Consider the following 22881-nt stretch of genomic DNA (forward strand, 5'->3'; position numbering starts at 1 on the left):
GAAAAGGAAAGGAGCTGAGCAGGCAAAACATAAGTTTGAACTGGGAGTTGGTGCCTGCCAATAATAATAATAATAATAATAATAATAATAATAATACCACCAATTACCATATTTTTTGCTCTATAAGACTCACTTTTTCCCTCCTAAAAAGGGGAAATGTGTGTGCGTCTTATGGAGCGAATGCAGGCTTCGCAGCTATCCCAGAAGCCAGAACAGCAAGAGGGATTGCTGCTTTCACTGCGCAGCAATCCCTCTTGCTGTTCTGGCTTCTGAGATTCAGAATTTTTTTTTCTTGTTTTCCTCCTCCAAAAACTAGGTGTGTCTTGTGGTCCGGTGCGTCTTATAGAGCGAAAAATACGGTACGTGCCCTCTTAAACAATCCAGTAGTAAAATCAGCAGCAACTAGACCCCTCACAACCTTCGAAAACCTCCTCCTAACAACAAAGAGATGGTATCCACAATATACAATATACAAAATACTACTCCAAAACTCCACGAACCCATAATCAGCAGCCCCACTGAAGAGGCTCCTCATGAGACCGGAGGAACATCACCTGGCTAATGTGTTATTGATTTAATATGCTGTAAACCGCTGTGGTCTAAACCACCGAGCCTAGGGCTTGCCGATCAGAAGGTCGGTGGTTCGAATCCCTGTGACGGAGTGAGCTCCTGTTGCTCAGCCCCAGCTCCTGTCAACCTAGCAGTTCGAAAGCATGCAAGTAGATAAATAGGTACCGCTCTGGTGGGAAGATAAACGGCATTTCCGTGCACTGCTCTGGTTTCGCCAGAAGTGGCTTAGTCATGCATTATTTTACTGTTGTTAGCTGCTCTGAGCCCGGCTTCGACTGGGGAGGGTGGGATGTAAATAAAATGTTATTATTTTATTATTATTATTATGCTATATGCGGACAAACCCCGGCTCTCTCGGCCAGTAAAGCGAGATGAGCGCCACAACCCCAGAGTCATCCGCAACTGGACTTAACTGTCAGGGGTACCGTTACCTTTACCTTAAACTGCTTTGAGATTTTGATTAAGAATATAAAGCAGAGACATCACCTTGCCAACAAAGGTCCGTATAGTAAAAGCCATGGTTTTCCCAGTAGTGATGTATGGAAGTGAGAGCTGGACCATAAAGAAGGCTGATCGCCGAAGAATTGATGCTTTTGAATTATGGTGCTGGAGGAGACTCTTGAGAGTCCCATGGACTGCAAGAAGATCAAACCTCTCCATTCTGAAGGAAATCAGCCCTGAGCGCTCACTGGAAGGACAGATCGTGAAGCTGAGGCTCCAATACTTTGGCCACCTCATGAGAAGAGAAGACTCCCTGGAAAAGACCCTGATGTTGGGAAAGATGGAGGGCACAAGAAGAAGGGGACGAAAGAGGACGAGATGGTTGGATGGTGTTCTTGAAGCTACCAGCATGAGTTTGATCAAACTGCGGGAGGCAGTGGAGGACAGAAGTGCCTGGCGTGCTCTGGTCCATGGGGTCACGAAGAGGAGGACACGACTAAACGACTAAACAACAACAACAAATAAAGCGGTGTATAAATTAATAAATAAAATAATTTTAAAAACATGTCATGTGACAAAGACACATGAGAGCAGAAGCAGCAAAGCAGGCTGCGAAGTGCTGGGACTGCACAGTCATTTGAGCCTACTAAAGTTATTCAGTCCTAACTGCTAACTGTTGAGTCACTCCGACATGTGGCTCATTCTCCTTATAAGCTATTTATAAGCCATTTTATACTTCTAAGCCATTTTCTCTCTGTGTTCCTAGTAAGATTTCAGTCAGTCAGTCTGCCTCAGTTGTGAGCAGAGTCAGTATGTAATCTCAGTCAAACTGTTTGGAACCATGTTGTTCATGTTATGTACTGAGTTGAATAGGATCCAAACTGCAGCAGTCTGATTGGCCCTAGAACAATAGGATTCAGAATGCAGCATTCTGATTGGTCCTAGAACAATGCAGCAGTATGATTGGTTGGCAGGAACCACCCAATCCTGCTCCAGATAGAAGTGAATCCACAACCTGATTGGCTTACAGTAGAATTCCGGAATTAGCCAATCATGTGCAGCCCATTGTGTAAATAATGTATATAAAGCAGATACTGTGAGGGGACTTCCATTCATTCCTCCTCACCACTATGAGCTGAATAAAGAGCATGAAATCACTTTGCGACTCTGAGTATATTTCAGTTTATGAAGAAGTTTATTTTAACTCAGTAAAGCTCTTACTCTTTCACTTAAAAACTCCGCATTATTAATTTATGCTCATAGGTTATGAGATTAACCCTCCTCAGTGGACCAGAATGTGGTCCAATCCCCCCTTTAAATCCATATAAACGAAAGGAAAGAACTCACTCTAAAACTAACTCTAAGATCCACCAACAGCTTTTTAATCAATACGGTTAACCTGATTCAAAAACACCTGCCCACCCCACTCACACATGAAAACAAAGTTCACCACAGCCAATCGCAAACAAGCAACCACACCCCAGGCCAACCCCCTCTCTCAACAAAACGAACCTGCAGGAGGGACACTGACACAAAACCCCACACATAAAGTAAAATTGAAACATCACCACCCAACCCCAACCCCACTCTCCATTTCCCCCTCCACCTCTTCCCCCCTTTTCTTCCTAATGTAACACTAATGTCTCAACAAATGAAACTGATCTGAAAAAAGAGACATTGCACATACAGTCATACCTCGGGTTACAGATGCTTCAAGTTGCATTTTTTTTGGGTTAAAGGTAAAGGGACCCCTGACCATTAGGTCCAGTCATGACCGACTCTGGCGTTGTGGCGCTCATCTCGCTTTACTGGCCGAGGGAGCCGGCGTACAGCTTCTGGGTCATGTGGCCAGCATGACTAAGCCACTTCTGGCGAACCAGAGCAGCGCACGGAAACGCCGTTTACCTTCCCGCCAGAGCGGTACCTATTTATCTACTTGCACTTGGATGTGCTTTCGAACTGCTAGGTTGGCAGGAGCAGGGACCGAGCAATGGGAGCTTAGCCCGTCGAGGGGATTCGAACCGCCGACCTTCTGATCAGCAAGTCCTAGGCTCTGTGATTTAACCCACAGCGCCACTCGAGTCCCTTCTTCTTCTTCTTCTTTTTGGAGGGGGGGGGTTATGGACCGCCAAAACCCGGAAGTACCAGAATGGGTTACTTCCAGGTTTCGGCGGCCGTGCATGCGCAGAAGCACTAAATCACGCTTTGCGCATGCACAGAAGCACCGAATTGCAATCCGCGTGTGTGCCGATGCGGGGTGCAAATGCTGTGGATCCCACATGGATCACATTCGCAACCCGAGCGTCCACTGTACTTTTGTAAACCAAGAAAAACTTTTAAAAAATACTACAACAACAGTACCCCGCCCATCTGACTGGTTTGCCCCAGCCACTCTGTATGGCTTTCAAGATATATCAACATAATAAAACATCTAGCCATCTAGCCCACCCGCTTCAATGCAGGAATACACATTATACATTAAAACGCTTCCCTATACAGGGCTAACTTCAGGTATCTTCTGGAGGTTATATAGTTACTCATCTCCTTGACATCTGATGGAAGGGTGCCACTACCGAGAAGGCCCTCTGCCTAGTTCCCTGTAACTCCACTTCTTTCAGTGAGGGAACTGCCAGAAGGCCCTTGTTGTTAAGATCTTAGGTTTCTGCCTAATCCAAATTTTCCCTCTTTCCGCTTCCTCAATTTTCAGGCAATGAGCAAGGCAATGAGAATTGCAAGGAGTACCCTGTGGTGCCATTGGAACCAACTGAGCAGGAGTCTGCAAAAGAGCCATTTGGTTTCCTGTGTGCTGCCTTTGTCAAATCGAAGAACAGGATGAAGAAATCTGCTCCTTCTCCGGATCCCAACCCAAAGGCACCCCTGATCCTACAAGATCATCCTAAGTGGAAGGAAAAAGGCAAATGTGTGATGTCCAAGAAAACATTCAGGGACGATTTGAATGGGCATCATCAAACCCACCAAGAGGAGAAACCACATAACGGCACAGAATGCAGAAAAAGTTTCAGTGACAATGGCGATCTTGGCCCACATCAGAGAACCCACACCGGTGAAAGATCCTAGAAGTGCCTGCTGTGTGGGAAAAGCTTCAGTCGTAGCACGACCCTCATTTCGCACCAAATAACCCATACAGGAGAGAAGCCGTATAAGTGTATGGAGTGCAGGAAGAGTTTCAGCAGTAGCGAAAGGCTCAGTAGACACCAGAAGACTCACACGTTAAAGAAACATGATCTGTGGAGGGTGGAAAGAGCTTCAGTTGGAGAGTGCATCATATTGGACATCAGAGAATCCTTGCAGCAGAGGAAGCATTTAAATGCTTGGATATCTTACTAAGCAGGGAAGAAGACAGATTCAGCAAATGCTCAACTCTATGGCTAAAACAATAATAAAAAAACAACAACCAGGATGGATATTCTCCACCCCAAAGTCAGAATAAGGATTCTCCACCCATAGAATCATAAAATTGTTGAGTTGGAAGGGACTCCGAGGGTCATCTGGTCTAACTTTTCCAGCTGCACTGGCTCCTGGTGGAGTACAGGGTCAGATTTAAGGTGCTGGTTTTGACCTTTAAAGCCCTTCATGGCCTAGGACCCCTGTACCTACGGGACCGCCTCTCCCGGTATGCCCCATGGAGAGCCTCAAGGTCCATAAATAGCAACACCCTATAAGTCCTTAGAAGGTCAAAAGCAGCACCTTAAATCTGACCCTGTACTCCACCGGGAGCCAGTGCAGCTTGAAAAGCACTGTGTGAATATGCTCCCATGGCAGAGACCCCGTGAGGAGCCTCGCTGCAGCATTCTGCACCCGCTGGAGTTTCTGGGACAGCTTCAAGGGCAGCCCCGCGTAGAGCGAATTACAGTAGTCAAGCCTGGAGGTGACCGTCGCATGGATCACTTAATCTTATTATTAAGTTGTATTTTAATTAATTGCTTTTATACCTGGTGTTAGCCGCCTTGAGCCCGGTCTTGACTGGGGAGGGCAGGGTATAAATAATAATAATTATTATTATTAGCTTTTTGTGTTGCATCGTTGCATACACCACCCTGGCATTTTGTGATATTGCGGTAAAAGCATGGGTCGAATAAAACAGAACATTGACATGTGTAATTAAATATTTCCCTTTCTGATGTCAAACTCTTTTTTGCCTCCCCCTCCCCAAAAACAAAAACAAAGTGAGCTTGCTGCCATCCCATTTCTCAGATTATTGAAAAGAAAGAACAGTTTAGACCAAACTTTTTTGGCCACCGACTTCTTGGTTCCATACAGTCATCCCCAGTACCACTGTGCCCTATGAAAAAAGCGTTATTTGGAATAGATAGATAAACTTTATTTGCATTAGCCAACGGCCATAGCAAGTTATTCGGAATAGATAACACAATAAAATTCAGAACAGTAAGAATTAATTGCACATTTATTCAAAATCCAATAATTAATTAATTCAACAAAACTGATGAATTTGATCTGGTGATGCTAGCTTTTCAAAGTCTATGATAGTTATTTACATCTCCAGTAGGTAAAGGTAAAGGACCCCTGGATGGTTAAGTCCAGTCAAAGGCGGCTATGGGGTCGCGGCGCTCATCTCGCGTTCAGGCCGAGGGAGTCGGCATTTGTCCGCAGACAGTTTTCCAGGTGATGTGGCCAGCATGACTAAACCGCTTCTGGCGCAACAGGACGCCGTGACAGAAACCAGAGTGCACAGAAATGGCATTTACCTTCCTGCTGCAGCAGTACCTATTTATCTACTTGCACTGGCGTGCTTTCAAACTGCTAGGTTGACACGGGCTGGGACAGAGCAACGGGAGCTCACCCCGTCGCGGGGATTCGAACCACCAACCTTCTGATCAACAAGCCCAAGAGGTTCAGTGGTTTAGACCTCAGCACCACCCGCTGCCTCGTCTCTAGTGTGCCCCCCTAGGTAATCCCATTGCCCGCCCCAGGGGGGCACTACCACCCCATTTAGGAACCACTGATTTGGATGGAGCATTTTTTGATTGGGAGTGAGGAAGCATCTTGAGGCATTTGGGCAAGGGGGCAAGTAGAGGAGTTAAAAATTCTAAAAAGCTTCATTTGCTGGAAATGTTTTGGTTGGCCCAACCCATTAAGAAAAACACAAATCCCAGACTACGGCACATTACGGTGCTGGGTGACCAGCCCCTTTGTTCTGGTTTAATGGTATAGAAATGGATGGTTGACGTGTCTTCAGTAGGATCTTCTGGTTAGGAGACAGAAGGAATCAGAGATGCTCACCAGAGCTTGTGTCTTTCCGCAGGAGCTTTAAAAGACGATTTAAGACAAATTCATGGGGAGAGAGGCAGGGAGACTCCAAGGTCAGCTGGGTGGGTGACATCAGCCTCAGCCCAGTATACCTGAAGGAGTGCCTCCCATCCCCATCGTTCAGTGAGGTCCAGCTCCGAGGGCCTTCTGGCAGCTCCCTCACTGTGAGATGTGAGGCCACAGGCAACCAGGCAGAGGGCCTTTTTGGTGGTGGTGCCTGCCCGGTGGAATGCACTCCCATCAGATGTCAAGGAAATAACTATCTGACTTTCAGAAGACATCTGAAGGCAGCCCTGTTTAGGGAAGTTTTTAATGTTTGATGTTTTATTGTGTTTTTAATATTCTGTTGGGAGCTGCCCAGAGTGGCTGGGGAAACCCGGCCAGAAGGGCAGGGTATGAATAATTGACGATGATGATGGTTCTACATAGGCTGCTCACAGAACCAAAGCAACCAGAGTTCACCCCCACCTATCAGCTGATCGAGGGGGCTTTAAATCCTGATCAGTTTGGCTGTGCATGTCTGATCCCCTCCAGAGTTGGGAAAGGCTTAGAAAAAGGCTGCCTGGTGTTTTTACATGAGTAGAATATGTGCTTTTATTTAAAATGCATCTCTGGGTGACTTGTAGGGCATAGGAACTCATTCATCTCCCCCCCCAAATATACTCCAGCCCACCACATGGTCTGAGGGACGGTGGACCGGCCCACAGCTGAAAAAGGTTGCTGACCCCTGACCTAATCTGGACGGTTTGCCATTGTCCATGGGATGAATGCCTGTTTGGCACCCATTTGCCAGGATGCCAGTGCAAGAAGCTGCTGTGTACGTGATCCCAGGTTTCAGGGATTATGGCTGCCCACACCCCAGACTCCCCCCTTTATAAGCCATTAATTTCCTGAACAGATCAAAGTTGGAATGGTACAATTACACACTGGAGCGATTTTATATGACTTTCTAAAGTTTTCCCAGTGAGCTGTTCCACCAGGCCTTTTGTCAGGGCGCAGCCTGACCCCCTCCTCTGGCAATCTGCACAAAATTTTGCTTGATGGTTGCCATTAATTTGATTTTAATTTGATTTAATTAATTTTATAATGAATGTTTTAGAATGTTGAACTATTTTGATTGTTGTTAGCCGCCCTGAGCCCAGCTTCGGCTGGGGAGGGCGGGATATAAATAAAATTTATTATTATTATTATTATTATTATTATTATTATTATTAGCGAATTGTTATATTTGATAATGTGCAGCAGAGGCCCTTTGAATAGAGATAGGAAAAACTGTGATGAAACCTTTTGTGGGGACATTTGCCGAAGTGATTGCGCTGATTTTGGTAGCCAGTGTGTGTGTGTGTATGATATGTTTAGGAAAGCTTTTAATGTTTAATAAACTAATGTATTTTAAAATTCTGTTGGAAGCTGCCCAGAGTGGCTGGGGAAACCCAGCCAGACGGGCGGGGCATAAATATTATTATTATTATTATTATTATTATTATTATTATTATTATTATTATTATCTGCTGGAGGGGTAACCCCTCCCCCCTCAATCTTTACATAAATTCCTGCAACAGGTGGAAATGCAAACTGGGAACCTTCTGCTTTAGCACAGGCGGAAGGAAAGGGGCTGCACGGTGTAGGTTTGAAGCCAAAAAGGCCACCCTCAATTTGGGGGAAAGTGGAGGGGGGGTGCAAACGAGACCCGAACCCCCCTTTCCCTCCCAGCATGCGCCTCTCCTCTTCCTTTCAGCGTCTGGTCTTTTCTCCTTGCATACTGGACCCAAAATGCACCCACCAGCTCCCTTGCATATATATATATATATATATATATATATATATTTGGTTGTGGTGGGGGAGATAGAAGAAGGGAGGCTCTAGATGGGGGGGGGGAGAGGGCAGGAAGTGGATGCTTCATGGCCTCTCTAGGCATCCGGCTCTCTCTTTCCCCTTAACCCTGTGTTGGGTTACTCTCCACAAGAAACAAAAAGGGGGGAGGAAGGAAAAGTGGTGTAAGCTTTGCACGCTCCCCTTGGGAAAACATAAACAAATACAGCAACAAAAAAGCAAAGGGGTTTTTATCTTATTTTTATTTTTTGCAGGCAGCGGGCTTGCTTTTCCCTCACGCCTCCGCTGGGCTTCTCTGCATCTAGCAGAAAGTGGGATTTTCTCAATAAAAAAAATCCTTCCAGTAGCACCTTAAAGACCAACTAAGTTAGTTCTTGGTATGAGCTTTTGTGTGCATGCACACTTCTGAAGTGTGCATCTGAAGAAGTGTGCATGCACACAAAAGCTCATACCAAGAACTAACTTAGTTGGTCTTTAAGGTGCTACTGGAAGGAATTTTTTTATTTTGACTATGGCAGACCAACACGGCTACCTATCTACTACTGGGATTTTTCTCAGTTAGGATTGCAAACGGAATTGCAATGATTGCAGAGAGATTAGCAATGATTTTTTTTTTTTTGCAATCATTGCAATTCTGTTTGCAATGCTGAACTGCGAGGTTTGCAAAAAACCTCTTTGTTTGCTTCCTTCGGGCGAGAGAGCGAAGAAAATGGGTTAATAATGGGGGGGGGGAAAGTCGCCTGCACTTTCCTAGACAGGCACCGAGGAGGAAGAAGAGGAGGAGGAGGAAGCGGAGACGGGAAGGTCACTTCCTCCCCCTTTTTGGGAAAGTTGGGAGGGGTCTGGTGAGTGAAATGGGAGAACTGGGGGGGAACTGGGGGGACGTGCGGGTGGGGGAGGGGGTGGGCCGGAGGAGGAACGGTGGTGCTTTAGGGGTCGGGGAAGGTCCTGGGGAGGAAAGTGGGGCGAGGGCAGCAAAGTGGGGGGGGGGAGGGGAGGTTGTCGCTGGACCTTTCGTGGCGCAATCGCGCAACACGGTTGCAATTGCGGCGCAGGGGAATCCCTTTGATCTCCCCCCTCCCCCCTCTCCTGTAATAACCATGATCATAACAATCCAGGCAGGCAAAGAAAAGGTCCAACCCCCCCCCTTCATTGGATCCCGCTCTTCCCTCTTGTCTGATGCAATCTCTTGACTCCGCGGGGCGGGGGGGGGAGTGTCACAATTTTTGTGGGTTTGGGGAGACCACCCCGCATTCCCGGGTTTCAAACCAGAAACCGTCGGTGCATCTTCGGGGGCGGGGAGCTTCAGCTGCTGCGAACAGACGGGGACGGGCCACGTCTTGCCCCCCCCCCCCATGGGATCTGGGGAACGCAAAGGAGGCGGTGTGGGGCAGGAAAGAGGTGGAAAGGGGCGCGGGGTGTCACTGCCAAAGCTGCTGCGTTGCATTATTATTATTATTATTATTATTATTATTATTATTATTATTATTATTTACTACTACTACAGCAGTCTGCATTATATAAGCCTCTGCTTCGTTCAGTTACGCTCTGCATTGTTAATAGTATTGCTGCAACGTGCATTATTGTTAATAGTATTGTTGCAACGTGCATTATTGGAGTTGGAAAGGGACGCCAGCGGTCATCAAGTCCAGCCCCCTTGTATTGCAACCGTGCTCTGTGTCACGATGCAATGTTATTATTTATCATTCATAATAATAATTAGACCAATGAATAACATCCCTTTGCAGGGGTGGGGGGAATTGGGATGCTTTAATTGCCAGCGTCAGACCTACTGGACCATCTATCTCAGGGGTCAGCAAACTTTTCCAGCAGGGGGCCAGTCCACTGTCCCTCAGACCTTGTGGGGGACCGTACTATATGGGGGGGGGGAATGAACGAATTCCTATGCCCCACAAATACCGTATTTTTCGCCCCATAGGACGCACCGGCCCATAGGACGCATCAAGTTTTTTGGGGGGGAAATAAAGAAAAAAAAAATATTTTCCCCCCAGGCGCTTGTGGGGCAGGCAGTGGGGAGAAGCACTCTTCTCCCCGTCGCCCGCCTTCAGATCAGGTCCGGGGACAGCAGGAAGACGCGCTGCGTCTCCCAGCTGTCCCTGGAGCTTGTGGGGCAGGCAGTAGGGAGAAGCGCTCTTCTCCCCGCCGCCCGCCTTGAGATCATGTCCGGGGACAGCGGGGAGACGCGTTCCGCCTCCCTCTGTCCCCCGACCTTGTGGGGCTGGCGCTGGGGCTCTCCTGAAGTCTGGAGAGAGAGAGGGGTCGGTGCGCACCGACCCCTCTCACTCTCCAGGCTTCAGTGAAAGCCTGCATTCGCCCCATAGGACGCACACACATTTCCCCTTCATTTTTGGAGGGGAAAAAGTGCGTCCTATAGGGCGAAAAATACGGTAACCCAGAGATTCATTTTAAATAAAAGCACACATTCTACTCATGTAAAAACACGCTGATTCCTGGACCGTCTGTGGGCCAGATTTAGAAAGCAATTGGGCTGGATCCGGCCCCCGGGCCTTAGTTTGCTTACCCATGATCTAGCTCAATAGTGCCTGCACGGACTGGTAGCAGCAGCTTTCCAGAGTTTCAAGTAAAGGTTCCCCTCCACCCCGCCCCAACTGGAGATGCTGCCCAGGGCTTGAGCCCCGGGACCTAATGCATGCAAAGCCCATGCTTTGTCGCCAACCTGTGGCCTTTCAAAGTTCTATGAGATACGCCTCCCATTTTTCATGGCCATTGGCTGCTGGATCTGGCCAAAGGTGGGGTGATCCTAGTCCAAAATCCTCTTCTCACAGTGAGTCCCAGGAATGTAAACCACATTTATTTATTTTTAAATTTATAGGGGTTGGCGTTTAAAAAGAATTAAATAAAAATAAACTGGTGCTATTCAGAGACATGTTAGCTCTGACAGTGGAGCAGCCAGTAACACACCGGTTGCAAAGTACAGTGGTGCCTCGCAAGATGAAAAGAATCCATTCTGTGATTCTCTTCCTCTAGCGGTTTTTCGTCTTGCGAAGCAAGCCCATTGACGGATTAGCGCTATTAGCGGCTTTTAGCGGCTTATCTGCTGATCGGATCAGCTGATAAGCGGCTTAGCGGCTTAGAAAAAGGGGGGGAAGGGGAAAAAACCAGCAGGAACTCGCAAGACATTGTCGTCTTGCGAAGCAAGCCCATAGGAGATTCGTTTTGCGAAGCACCTCCAAAACGGAAAACTCTTTCGTCTAGTGAGTTTTCCGTTTTGCGAGGCATTCGTCTTGCGGGGCACCACTGTACTGGCTCCCCGTCTGCTTCTTCTGGCCTGAATTCATAGAGTTTTTTTGTGGCAACTCAGAAAGCCCTGAATGGTTTGTTCTCCCTCTTCTATAACGGGCAGGATGCCTCCGGAAAAACCCAGTTCCTGGGACTCTGAATAGGGGAGAGTGCAGATGGTTTGTGGGGCATCCCATAATGGTTACACAGCCTTTGCCACTGTGAGAAGAGGGTGCTTGGGCTGGGTGAGCCTCTGTTTGGGCAGAGCCAGCTGCCTCAGGATTCTTCTGGTATATTATAAAAACCCTAGAACCGTAGAGGTGGAAGGGACCCTCAGGGGTCATCTAGTCCAACCCCCTGCGATGCAGGAATCTCATCTAAAGCACCCATGACAGGTGGCCGTTCAACCTCTGCTTAAAAACTGCCAGTGTTCTTCACGTACATCGTTGGTACTTCAGGATGAAATATGCATCATGTGTTTTGTTGCGCCTAGGAAACGTCAACCCAGTTTAGTCAGTCATGGGTCTGGCTTAGTTCAGGCAGAACCAGATGCCGCTTCCTGATTGGCTCGCTCTCCTCTCAGTCCTTCATCCCATTGGCTGTCTCTTGTGCCTGTCTCATTAGACCAGCTTTTTCTGCAATTTCATCTCCCAATACAGAACCAGGGCGGCCCCAAATGCTATTCCCTCAATAAAATAAAACCGACATTTTCACCAACCGTACACCCAAAACAGCTCCAGAGCACCCATTTTTCTTTTACTGCTTAATAATAATAATAATAATAATAATAATAATAATAACAACAATATCTCGCTCGGTTTCCCCAGCCACTCTGAGCAACTTCCGACAAATATAAAAGCATAACAAAACACCAAACATTAAAAACCTCTCTGTACAGGGCTGCTTTCAGATGTCTTCTAAAAATTCTGTCATTCTTTATCTCCTTGTCATCTGGTGAGAGGGCTTTCCACAGGGAGGGCACCACCTCCAAGAAGGCCCTGTCCCTGGTTCCCTGTAGCTTCGCTTCTTGCAGTGAGAGAACCAGCAAAAAACCTCAGTGTCTGGGGTTGAGCGATGGGGGTGGAGACGCTCCTTCAGGTATACTGGGCTGAGGCAGTTTAGGGCTTTCAAGGTCAGCACCAACACTTTGATTTGTGCTCGGAAACGTACTGGGAGCCAATGTAGGCCTTTCAGGACTGGTGTTATATGGTCTCAGCGGCCAGCCTAGTTGCCACATTCTGGATTAATTGTAGTTTCCGAAATAAAAAAATTCCTTCCAGTAGCACCTTAAAGACCAACTAAGTTAGTTCTTGGTATGAGCTTTCGTGTGCATGCACACTTCTTCAGATACACTGAAACAGAAGTTGCCAGATCCTTCTATATAGTGAGAAGGTGGGGAGGGGTATTACTCTGAAGGGTGGTGGGAATAGGAGATTGGCAGATAGCTGAGATGAGCCTGTTGACGACTCTTAACGACTGTAATAGGTCTTACAGGAAAAGGCAAGGGGTGAAAAGGTGAGAAATGGCTTTTCACCCCTTGCCTTTTCACCCCTTGCCTTTTCCTGTAAGACCTATTGCAGTCCTTAAGAGTCGTCAACAGGCTCATCTCAGCTATCTGCCAATCTCCTATTCCCACCACCCTTCAGAGTAATACCCCTCCCCACCTTCTCACTATATAGAAGGATCTGGCAACTTCTGTTTCAGTGTATCTGAAGAAGTGTGCATGCACACGAAAGCTCATACCAAGAACTAACTTAGTTGGTCTTTAAGGTGCTGCTGGAAGGAATTTTTTTATTTTGACTATGGCAGACCAACACGGCTACCTATCTGTAGTTTCCGAGTCACCTTCAAAGGTAGCCCCACATAGAGCGCATTGCAGTAGTCCAAGAGTGGGATAACAAGAGCATGCACCACTCTGGCGAGACAGTCCGCGGGCAGATACGGTCTCAGTTGGCATACCAGGTGGAGCCAGAAGACCCTTGAAGCTGGACTGCTTGCTCTGGTTGCTTCTGGTTGTAGGATACAGGCTTAGATGGATATCAGGTGTGATCCAGCAGCTATGCTCTTCTTAAGTTCTTCCTGGGGCAGCTGCTCTCATAAACAACGTCCTCCTTGTTTTCACAGGCTCACGAGGGAAGCCTCTGCTGCAGAGGGTGCCAGTTGCTGTGACGGAAGCAGAAGCCTTTTGTGGTCGAGATCTCTGAGTGCGGAGCAATCTGGCAGTCTCTCATCTGTGAGACCAGAGCAACAGTTGAGTGGGGAGGCTGAAGGATCTTTCCCTGCCCCGCTGCCTTCCTCTGTCACAGGGGCAGGAGATGGAGGGAGGTTGATGGTGGGTGGGATGAAAGAGGACCAGGAGATATCTGGAGGTCAATGTCTGGTAGTGGGGTTCTGCTTAGAGATTCCAGCTTTGCATAAGTGAGCCGGTCGGTCTTCAGTTCTCTGTGCCGGGAGTGAAGATGGCATCCATAGCTCAGTTGGCAGAACACGTGGTTTGTATGCAGAAAAGGCCCTCCTTAGGATCACTCGCTAAAGCGTCCCATTAAATGGGTGCCATTTAGCAGAGCTGGAAGAAGCCAGTTGGAGGAAAGGTTTTTCCTGGGCTTTTGTGGGTTAAACCACAGAGCCTAGGACTTGCCGATCAGAAGGCCGGTGGTTCAAATCCCTGAGACGGGATGAGCTCCAGCTCCCGTTGCTCGGTCCCTGCTCCTGCCAACCTAGCAGTTCGAAAGCACGTCAAAGTACAAGTAGATAAATAGGTACCACTCCGGTGGGAAGGTAAACGGCGTTTCCGTGCGCTGCTCTGGTTCGCCAGCAGCAGCTTAGTCATGTTGACCACGTGACCCGGAAGCTGTACGCCAGCTCCCTCGGCCAATAAAGCAACATGAATGCAGCAACCCCAGAGTCATCCACGACTGGACCTAATGGCCAAGTCAATTTGGAAGCGGGTGTAGGATCTAAAGACTCCTGCTTGCAGAGCCTTGCCAGAGAGAACGGCGAGCAGAAAACTTTATTTGCGCCCACCGGTCCCACAGAGTTGTTATTGTTATTAATATTGATTAAATTTGTATACTGCCCTCCATCTGTAAATCTCAGGGCGATTCACAACATAAAAATACAATATAAAAACCAGCGGAAGCAACATTTATATATTTATTTCATAATATTTACACATTGCTTGATTGAAAGGAAACAAAGTTTTAAGGAGCTAACCAGGTTGGGATAGCTGGGATAGCAGGCTTGTTGGGTTTTGAATGTCTTGTGTAGATTTTTCAATTTCGTTCTGTATGGGACAATGACAATAAAGATTATCGTATCGTAAAAAAAAAAAAAAGCCTTGAAGCAGTTTACAAAAAGAACAAACCAGTAAAATTATCAATAAAGAACAATAAATACCAATAACAATAAAACTAAAATCAGTTAAAAACAAACCTTTGTAAAGCTTTCAAAAAGAATTAAACGAGAAACTAAAAACAGATTAAAATACATGTCCGCGTCCTGTGGCTCTTGGGTTTCTCTTTTCTTTTTCCTTTCCTTCAGAGAGAGGGAGGCATCAATTGAATTGCCAGGAAACTCGTTGTGAGACAGAAAAGGAGCCAGAATGAAAGTGAAGCTGGAGCACGGAAGTCCTTTGGAGTCGTACGGGGCTCCGCTTGAGCCCGAAGAGAAGTTTAGCGTGCAAAGCCAAGCAGGCGGCGAATCTGGGAAAGGGGCAGGAAGAGACCCCCACGCCTTGGAGGCCAGGGGCAGCGGGGAATTCTGGGTAGGAAGCGTGCAGGAGATCCTGGCCGGGGACACAATCCGCTCAAAGGGACCATACCAGCGCTTCAAGCATTTCTGCTACCAGGAGGCCGAGGGGCCCCGCGAAGTCTGCAGCCAACTTCATGACCTTTGCCGCCAGTGGCTGAAGCCGGAAAGGCTCACCAAGGCCCAGATGCTGGACCTGGTGATCTTGGAGCAGTTCCTGGCTGTCCTCCCCCCGGAGATGGAGAACTGGGTCAGGGAGTGCGGAGCGGAGACCAGTTCCCAGGCGGTGGCCCTGGCCGAAGGCTTCCTCCTGAGCCAGGCGGAGGGGAAGAAGCAGGAGGAGGAACAGGTGAGTATTTCATCTAGATCGCGGAGTTGAAAGTGCTTGCTTCGCTCGCCAGCCCTCCTGATTCCCCCTTTCCAAACCTTTAAATCATTTAACCTTTAAAGCCCTATACGGCCTAGGACCCTCGTACCTACGGGACCCTCTCTCCTGGTATGTCCCATGGAGGACCTTATGGTCTTCAAATAAAAACATCTTGGAGATCCCGGGCCACAGGGAGGTTAGGCTGGCCTCAACCAGAGCCAGGGCTTTTTCGGCTGTGGCCCCGATCTGGTGGAACGCTCTGTCCCAAGAGACTAGAGCCCTGCGGGACTTGATATCTTTCCGCCGGGCCTGCAAGATACAGCTGTTCCACCAGGCCTTTGGCCAGGGCACAGCCTGACCCCCTCCTTTTGTAACCCTCATAGCACTCTAGCCCAATGGTTGCCATTAATTTGATTCTGAATTGATTTTAGAATGAACTGACTTTAGAATGTATTTCAATTAATTGATTGTGATTTTATGTAAACTGTGTTATTTTTACTGTTGTTAGCCGCTCTGAGCCCGGCTTCGGCTGCGGAGGGCGCAATATAAATAAATTATTATTATTATTATTATTATTATTATTATTATTATTATTATGCACAAACCTCACTAACGCCCAGGGCCGGATTACCAAATAGGCAGAGTTGGCACCGGCCTATGGGTCCCACGACTCCCTTGACTCAGAAACCAACATCATTTTTTTGGGGGGGAAGCAAGATTTTTACTGCCTAGGGGCCTTCAAAGGGTTTAATCCAGCATTGCCAGACATCATCGTCATCACCATCATAATTTATTATTTATACCCCGCCCATCTGGCTGGGTTTCCCCAGCCACTCTGGGCGGCTCCCAACGGAACATCAAACATTAAAAACTAAACATTCCCACTCCCACTAACCTCTTCACTCACCAACACCTCCCTCTCCCTCCCTTCCCTCCCTATAAAATTGTTTTATTTTCATTTCAACAATTTTTATTGGTGGTTCCCAAACTTGTCGCCCCCGCCACCATACACATTTTTTCCCTATAATCGCACGCCCAGTGCGCCCCCGCCCTATAAAAAGCATTATTTAGTGTAGTGGTTTGCACAGCCCGCCAGGGAAGATAGTAACACGATAAAATAAATGGGCAATAAAATTCAAAGCAATTCAAACCCTCTGCAATGGCAGAGCTACCATATTTTTCCGTGTATTACACACACCTGTATATAAGACGCCCCCTATTTTGGGGGACTCCAAATTCAGAGCTGTCGAGCTTTTTTGGGGAGAAGGTTGCCCAGAGTTGTTGAGCTTTTTAATATGGGAAAAACCCTCAACGCTGCATCGATAAATACACCTATCGCCACTCCGGCAGAAGCAGCCAGTCGCCAGCACTACAGCAAATCAACACAAGCCCTTACCGCAGCCAACAATAACACACACTATAGCCGCTGACAATCTCTGGCTCACAGCAGCAGTCAGTCTCACGTCCCCACTTTGCACTATCTGTGTATAAGATGCCCCCCAATTTTTCAGATGCTTTTTTTTTTTTAAAGACCTAGTCTTATACAGTCATACCCTGGGTTACAGATGCATCAGGTCGCGTGTTTTCAGGTTACGGATGTGCCGAAACCCAAAAGTACTGGAACGGGTTACTTCCGGGTCTCGGCGCATGTGCAGAAGCACTAAACCGCGCATGCGCAGAAGCACCGAATTGCGTGTCGCGCGTGCTCAGATGTGGCGCTGCAGGTTGCAAATGCTGTGGGTTGTGAATGTGCCTCCCACACTGATCACATTCGCAACTCGAGCATCCACTGTATATGGAAGAGTATGGTATAGTGGACCCTTGGTTACGTACTGCTATGGATACGTAATCTTCGAGTTTCAAAAGCGGCAAACCTGGAAGTGTATTCTTTCGGGTTTTGCCGCATGTGCAGAAGCTATCGGTTGCTCCGTGCGTGCACTCAGAAGCGGCGCCTCTGGTTATGGATTTTTCAGGATGCGCACGGACCCACGAAACGAATTAAATTTGTAACAAGTGGGCCCACTGTGTTTCCAATCACTGTGGGCAATGCACTGGAGGAGTAGAGGAGTAACAATTTTCACGCTCTTCTTGGGCTCTCATGTTAATAGGGAATTTTTCTTCCTCTGCAAGGTTCCTGTGTCCTTTGAAGAGGTTCCTGTGCCTTTCACCAAGGAAGAGGAGGAGGAATGGGCACTGCTGGACCCAGGCCAAAACGCCCTGCCCAGGGAAGTCTTGGTGGAGGACTTTGGGAATCTAGCCTCGCTAGGTAAGTTTTTGCTCTGAGTTGTTAATATGAGTTTCTTCTCTTATATATTTGTTGTTCAGTTGTTTGGTTGTGTCCTTCTCATGAGGTGACCCCATGGCCCAGAGCACGCCAGGCACTCCTGTCTTCCACTGCCTCCCGCAGTTTGGTCAAACTCATGCTGGTAGCTTTGAGAACACTGTCCCACCATCTCGTCCTCTGTTGTCCCCTTCTCCTTGTGCCCTCCATCTTTCCCAACATCAGGGTCTTTTCCAGGGAGTCTTCTCTTCTCATGAGGTGGCCAAAGTATTGGAGCCTCAGCTTCACGATCTGTCCTTCCAGTGAGCCCTCAAGGCTGATTTCCTTAAGAATGGAGAGGTTTGATCTTCTTGCAGTCCATGGGACTCTCAAGAGTCTCCTCCAGCACCATAATTCAAAAGCATCAATTCTTTGGCGATCAGCCTTCTTTATGGTTTTTCTATTTTACATTTTAGAATATTCATTTAAACAACCTCAAATTAATGACTTCCTTTCTCTTTCTGTGGTTCAATTTACATACCATAAATCCTTGCATATTTTACATTAGCGAAACCATTCAGTATTCCATTATTGCTTCCATCAAAGTTGTCTACACTGTTGTATTTATCTAAACGCTGCCAGCATTTTGAAGTGTACACAATTCCCCCCATATATCCAATAAACATTTTCCAATCTTCTTTAAACCTATGTTCTTCTTGTTCTCTTATTCTATATGTTAAATCTGCAAGCTGCGCATATTCCATCAATTTGCCATTCTTCTTTAGTTAGGACTTCGCTCATTTTCCATTTTTGGGGCCAACTAAACATGGGCCACGGTAGTGGCATACATAAATAGTCTGTTTTGACAACTGGGGATTTCTGTCTGAGTTATCCCCAACAGAAATGACTCTTGCTCTCTATTGCAAGTGAAGATTTCACCGGGGAGCTCTGTGGCCTTGCCGGAGAGTGGCGAGGGGCTGCTCCATTATCTGCTGGCGTTCTTCAAGCCTACCCAGATAATTCAATAGCTTCTCAAACCAACCCTCCTCCTTCTCACTGACCTTAAACCCTTTCATTTTATGTATCTTCACAGTTAGATATTCTAAGATTATAATATTTTTCAATTTTTCTCTCCATCGGTTCACCCCTAGCTCTTCTGCATTTTCCCAGTTACTCACTATAACCTGTCTGGCTGCAATTACCATCAATTTTACCCATTTGCATTCCTCTTTTGTTTCTACCTAGTGCTACTCAGGATAATATTATTTATTATTATTATTATTATTATTATTATTATTATTATTATTATTATTGCCACAAATTATTAAATTACATGCAGTCCTTCATCAAGAGACCAATTTGGAGATGGTATTTAACACCAGTTAGATCAAATCAAATAAACAAGGAATATTCGGAGTTATGTTGGAGGGGATGCCAGGAAACAGCGAATTATGTTCACATGTGGTGGGGTGTAAATATGAACAATTCTTTTAGGCAAAGCTGACCGAAAGACCAGAGGTAGCATTATTATCAATTTACAATGGGATGGCAGTTACACAGGCTATCAAGGCCTTGCTCACAAGTTTATTGACAGCTGCACGAATTATGATAGCTAGGAAGTGGAAGGGGCAAGCGGAATATAAAATGGAAGAATGGTATAAAGAGGTGAATAAGACGGGGAATATGCAGGAGAAATAATTTTGAGGCGATATGGAGGGTGTGTGTTGAATTTGTACTGTTAAAATGGAAAGGGGTCAAACCATTGCAAGAGGTGTTGAAATTTTGGGAGGTTGGATGGAATGGTCTCAGTGGTGGGGTGCACATTTTTATTCTTATTTATTTAGGATTATTACTTTGTCCAAAAAAAGAGAGAGACCACAGGAAGGTTTACAACATAGCCCTTGAGGCTAGTAGTCGTCAGTAGCCCTACTCTCAATAAATTTGTCTAATTCTCCTTTCAAGCCAACCAAGTTAGTGGCCATCACTGTAACAGTTGCATTCCAAAGGATTCCAGCAGGAAAACACTTGTAAGATTTTGATTGCCATTTCCCTTATGGAAGCAGAAACCAGTTTGAATGGGGATTTTGTCCACATTGCTGTCCAGTCTTCCTCATCTTTATTCCAACCTAGCAGTTCTTCCGAAGTCTTTGGCAGGGCCAAGGAAGTAGAACCACACCACACCACTGGGTTGGACTCAAACGTTCCTTCTCGCCTCTTTTCTTGACTCTCTTTCTGTTCCAACAGGTGGCGGATGGCCCAGTAAGAACAACAACAACAACAACAGACCCTGTGAGAGAAGCAAGCTGCAAGAAATGGAAGAGAACTTCAGAAATCCCGAGGGACCGACAGAACAGGAGGAAAACCAGATGGAGAAGTGGCTGGATGAACCAGCCGCCTCCCAGGGCGAAAACGTTCGTGAAATCGTGGTTCAGCCAGAAAAGTCAAGAGGAACAAGAAGGAATGCCTGCCCGCCGCTTGTGAAGAACGCCGGTCACAAATCAGACGTCAACGGCCACTGGAAGGTTCACGCGGAAGAGAAGCCGTACAAATGCATGGAGTGTGGAAAGAACTTCAGCCAGAGCACTCTCCTTAGGTTGCATCAGAGAATCCACACAGGAGACAAGCCCTACAGCTGCTCCGAGTGCGGCAAGAGATTTTACGACAGGTCTCACCTCAACAGCCACAAAAGAACCCACACCGGGGAGAAGCCGTATAAATGCTTGGAGTGCGGGAAGAACTTCAGCCACAAGGTGAACCTTACCTCCCACCAGAGGATCCACACGGGAGAGAAACCTTACAACTGCTCGGACTGCGGGAAGAGCTTTTGCGACAAGCAGAACCTTATCAGACACCAAAGAATCCACACGGGAGAGAAGCCGTACAAATGTATGGAGTGTGGGCAGAACTTCAGGCAGAGGGCGACCCTCACCTCTCACCAGAGAGTTCACACCGGGGAGAGACCCTACCAGTGCTTAGATTGCGGAAAGTGCTTTTTCAGAAAAGCGGAACTGAACCGACACCAGAGGATTCACAGGGGAGAAGAAAGGCCCGTCATCTCTTGGAGCGTCGAAATGGCATCAGACGGGGTGTCGATTTTATGTCCCATCAGAGAACTGGCACAGGAAAACCAGCCGATAACTCCCGTGATTAAACAAGAACAGTATTGCTAAAATAAGAGTCAGAATAATTTGCATGAGAGACACACACACACAAACACACTTTCCCCCCTGCCCCAATAAATGTTTGGGAGTGTAGAAAGAGCTTCAGCTAGAGCAGAACGTATAATGTACAGTATGCATACTCTGTGAGGAAACAAACTTTTAACGCAGATCATACCTGAGGCTGATGGACGAGGCTCCCTTCACGAGCAAAGAGTTGGCGCCCTGTTCTTCGGCTTCCGATGTGTAAATCTCTCATGTGCCTTACTGAGTCCTGTCATCACTTGCGAAAGTTGACTAGTCAGCTGCTTCCTTTGTGCCTATTTTTCCTATTAAAATATACACATTTGACGCAAAAACAACTCCTGTCCATTGAACTGTAGTTCCTTCTTGGAGCGATGCATATTAAGACACATTTCACTACCTGAGAGTTGGCGTGCTTTTTGAAACTGGAATGGTGGACTTAAATGATTCTAGAATTATCCCAGTGTAGATACAGTGGTACCTCAGGTTACAGATGCTTCAGGTTGTTGTTGTTTAGTTGTGTCCTTCTCATGAGGTGACCCCATGGACCAGAGCACGCCAGGCACTCCTGTCTTCCACTGCCTCCCACAGTTTGGTCAAACTCCTGCTGGTAGCTTTGAGAACACTGTCCAACCATCTCATCCTCTGTCGTCTCCTTCTCCTTGTGCCCTCCATCTTTCCCAACATCAGGGTATTTCCAGGGAGTCTTGTCTTCTCATGAGGTGGCCAAAGTATTGGAGCCTCTGCTTCAGGAGGCTTCCAGTGAGCGCTCAGGGCTGATTTCCTTCAGAATGGATAGGTTTGATCTTGCAGTCCATGGGACTCTCAAGAGTCTCCTCCAGCACCATTATTCAAAAGCATCAATTCTTCGGCAATCAGCCTTCTTTATGGTCCAGCTCTCACTTCCATACATCACTTCAGGTTACAGACTCTGCTAACCCAGAAATAGTACCTCGGGTTAAGAACTTTGCTTCAGGGTGAGAACAGAAATCACAAGGCAGCAGTGTGGCAGCAGCGGGAGGCCCCATTAGCTAAAGTGGTGCTTCAGGTTAAGAACAGTTTGAGGTTGAGAATGGACCTCCAGAACGAATTAAGTTCTTAACACAAGGTACCACTGTACGTTGAGGTTTCAGTTCCCAGATCCTGGTGTTGCTGGCTAAGGGTGAATAGAGACGAAGAAGGGGCTCACGGGAGTGTGAATGCTGTCCTGGAAGCCCCCAATTTAACGCCTGCTTCCTGCTGCATAGCAGCAAAGCCAATACTGGAATACGCTACAGACATCAACTAGCAAAGGGATGGACTTTCTGCCTGCAAACTACAACAGAGTGAGGCTCACTAAGTACGTCTGTCAGGGGTGGGCAATCACAAGCCTGGGGGCCGAATGCGATCCACTGGGTCAGTGGTTCTCAACCTGTGGGTCCCCAGATGTTGCTGGACTACAACTCCCATCATCCCTGAGCTCTGACCTTGCTAGCTAGGGATGATGGGAGTTGTAGTCCAACAACATCTGGGGACCCACAGGTTGAGAACCGCTGCACTGGGTGTCTCTATCCGGCCCCTAGGGCTAACACCCCTTGCCGGCTCTGCTTTGCACCCCCAAGTCAGTGGAGCCCTAATTATGTGTTGGATTTGGGCCAGAAAAAAAGGAGTGGTAATAATAATAATAATAATAATAATAATAATAATAATAATAATATATTATTTCTACCCTGACCACTTGACTGGGTTTCCCCAGCCACTCTGGGCGGCTTCCAGCAAAAGATAAAATACATTAAAACAACAGTCAATTAAAACTTCCCTAAACAGGGCTGCCTTCTAAATGTCATATAGTTGTTTATTTCTTTGACATCTGATGAGAAGGTGTTCCACAGGGTGGGTGCCACTACCGAGAAGGCCCTCTGCCTGGTTCCCTGTAACTTTGCTTCTTGCAG

General features: G+C 47.0%; 1 protein-coding gene across 1 annotated transcript; it reads left to right on the forward strand.

The window, feature by feature from the left end:
* The first annotated feature begins 8880 nt into the window (after positions 1-8880).
* Positions 8881-21288, forward strand: LOC309527371 (uncharacterized protein). Its single transcript, XM_082214167.1, has 5 exons — positions 8881-8978; positions 13519-13644; positions 14937-15490; positions 17639-17774; positions 20013-21288. The coding sequence occupies exons 3-5, from the start codon at positions 14996-14998 to the stop codon at positions 20936-20938; spliced, it is 1557 nt and encodes a 518-aa protein (XP_082070293.1). The 5' UTR covers positions 8881-8978; positions 13519-13644; positions 14937-14995; the 3' UTR covers positions 20939-21288.
* Positions 21289-22881: the final 1593 nt, after the last annotated feature.

This window comes from Podarcis vaucheri (genome assembly GCF_965113315.1).
Source record: "Podarcis vaucheri genome assembly, chromosome: 2".
Classification (NCBI taxonomy): Eukaryota; Metazoa; Chordata; class Lepidosauria; order Squamata; family Lacertidae; genus Podarcis; species Podarcis vaucheri.

Excerpts from the sequence above, each read along its gene's own strand:
- LOC309527371 (XM_082214167.1), top strand. The coding sequence starts at position 14,996 with ATGAAAGTGAAGCTGGAGCACGGAAGTCCTTTGGAGTCGTACGGGGCT. Across the intron at positions 15,491-17,638 it reads AGAAGCAGGAGGAGGAACAG|GTTCCTGTGTCCTTTGAAGA; the intron begins GTGAGTATTTCA and ends TTCCTCTGCAAG. Across the intron at positions 17,775-20,012 it reads TGGGAATCTAGCCTCGCTAG|GTGGCGGATGGCCCAGTAAG; the intron begins GTAAGTTTTTGC and ends CTGTTCCAACAG.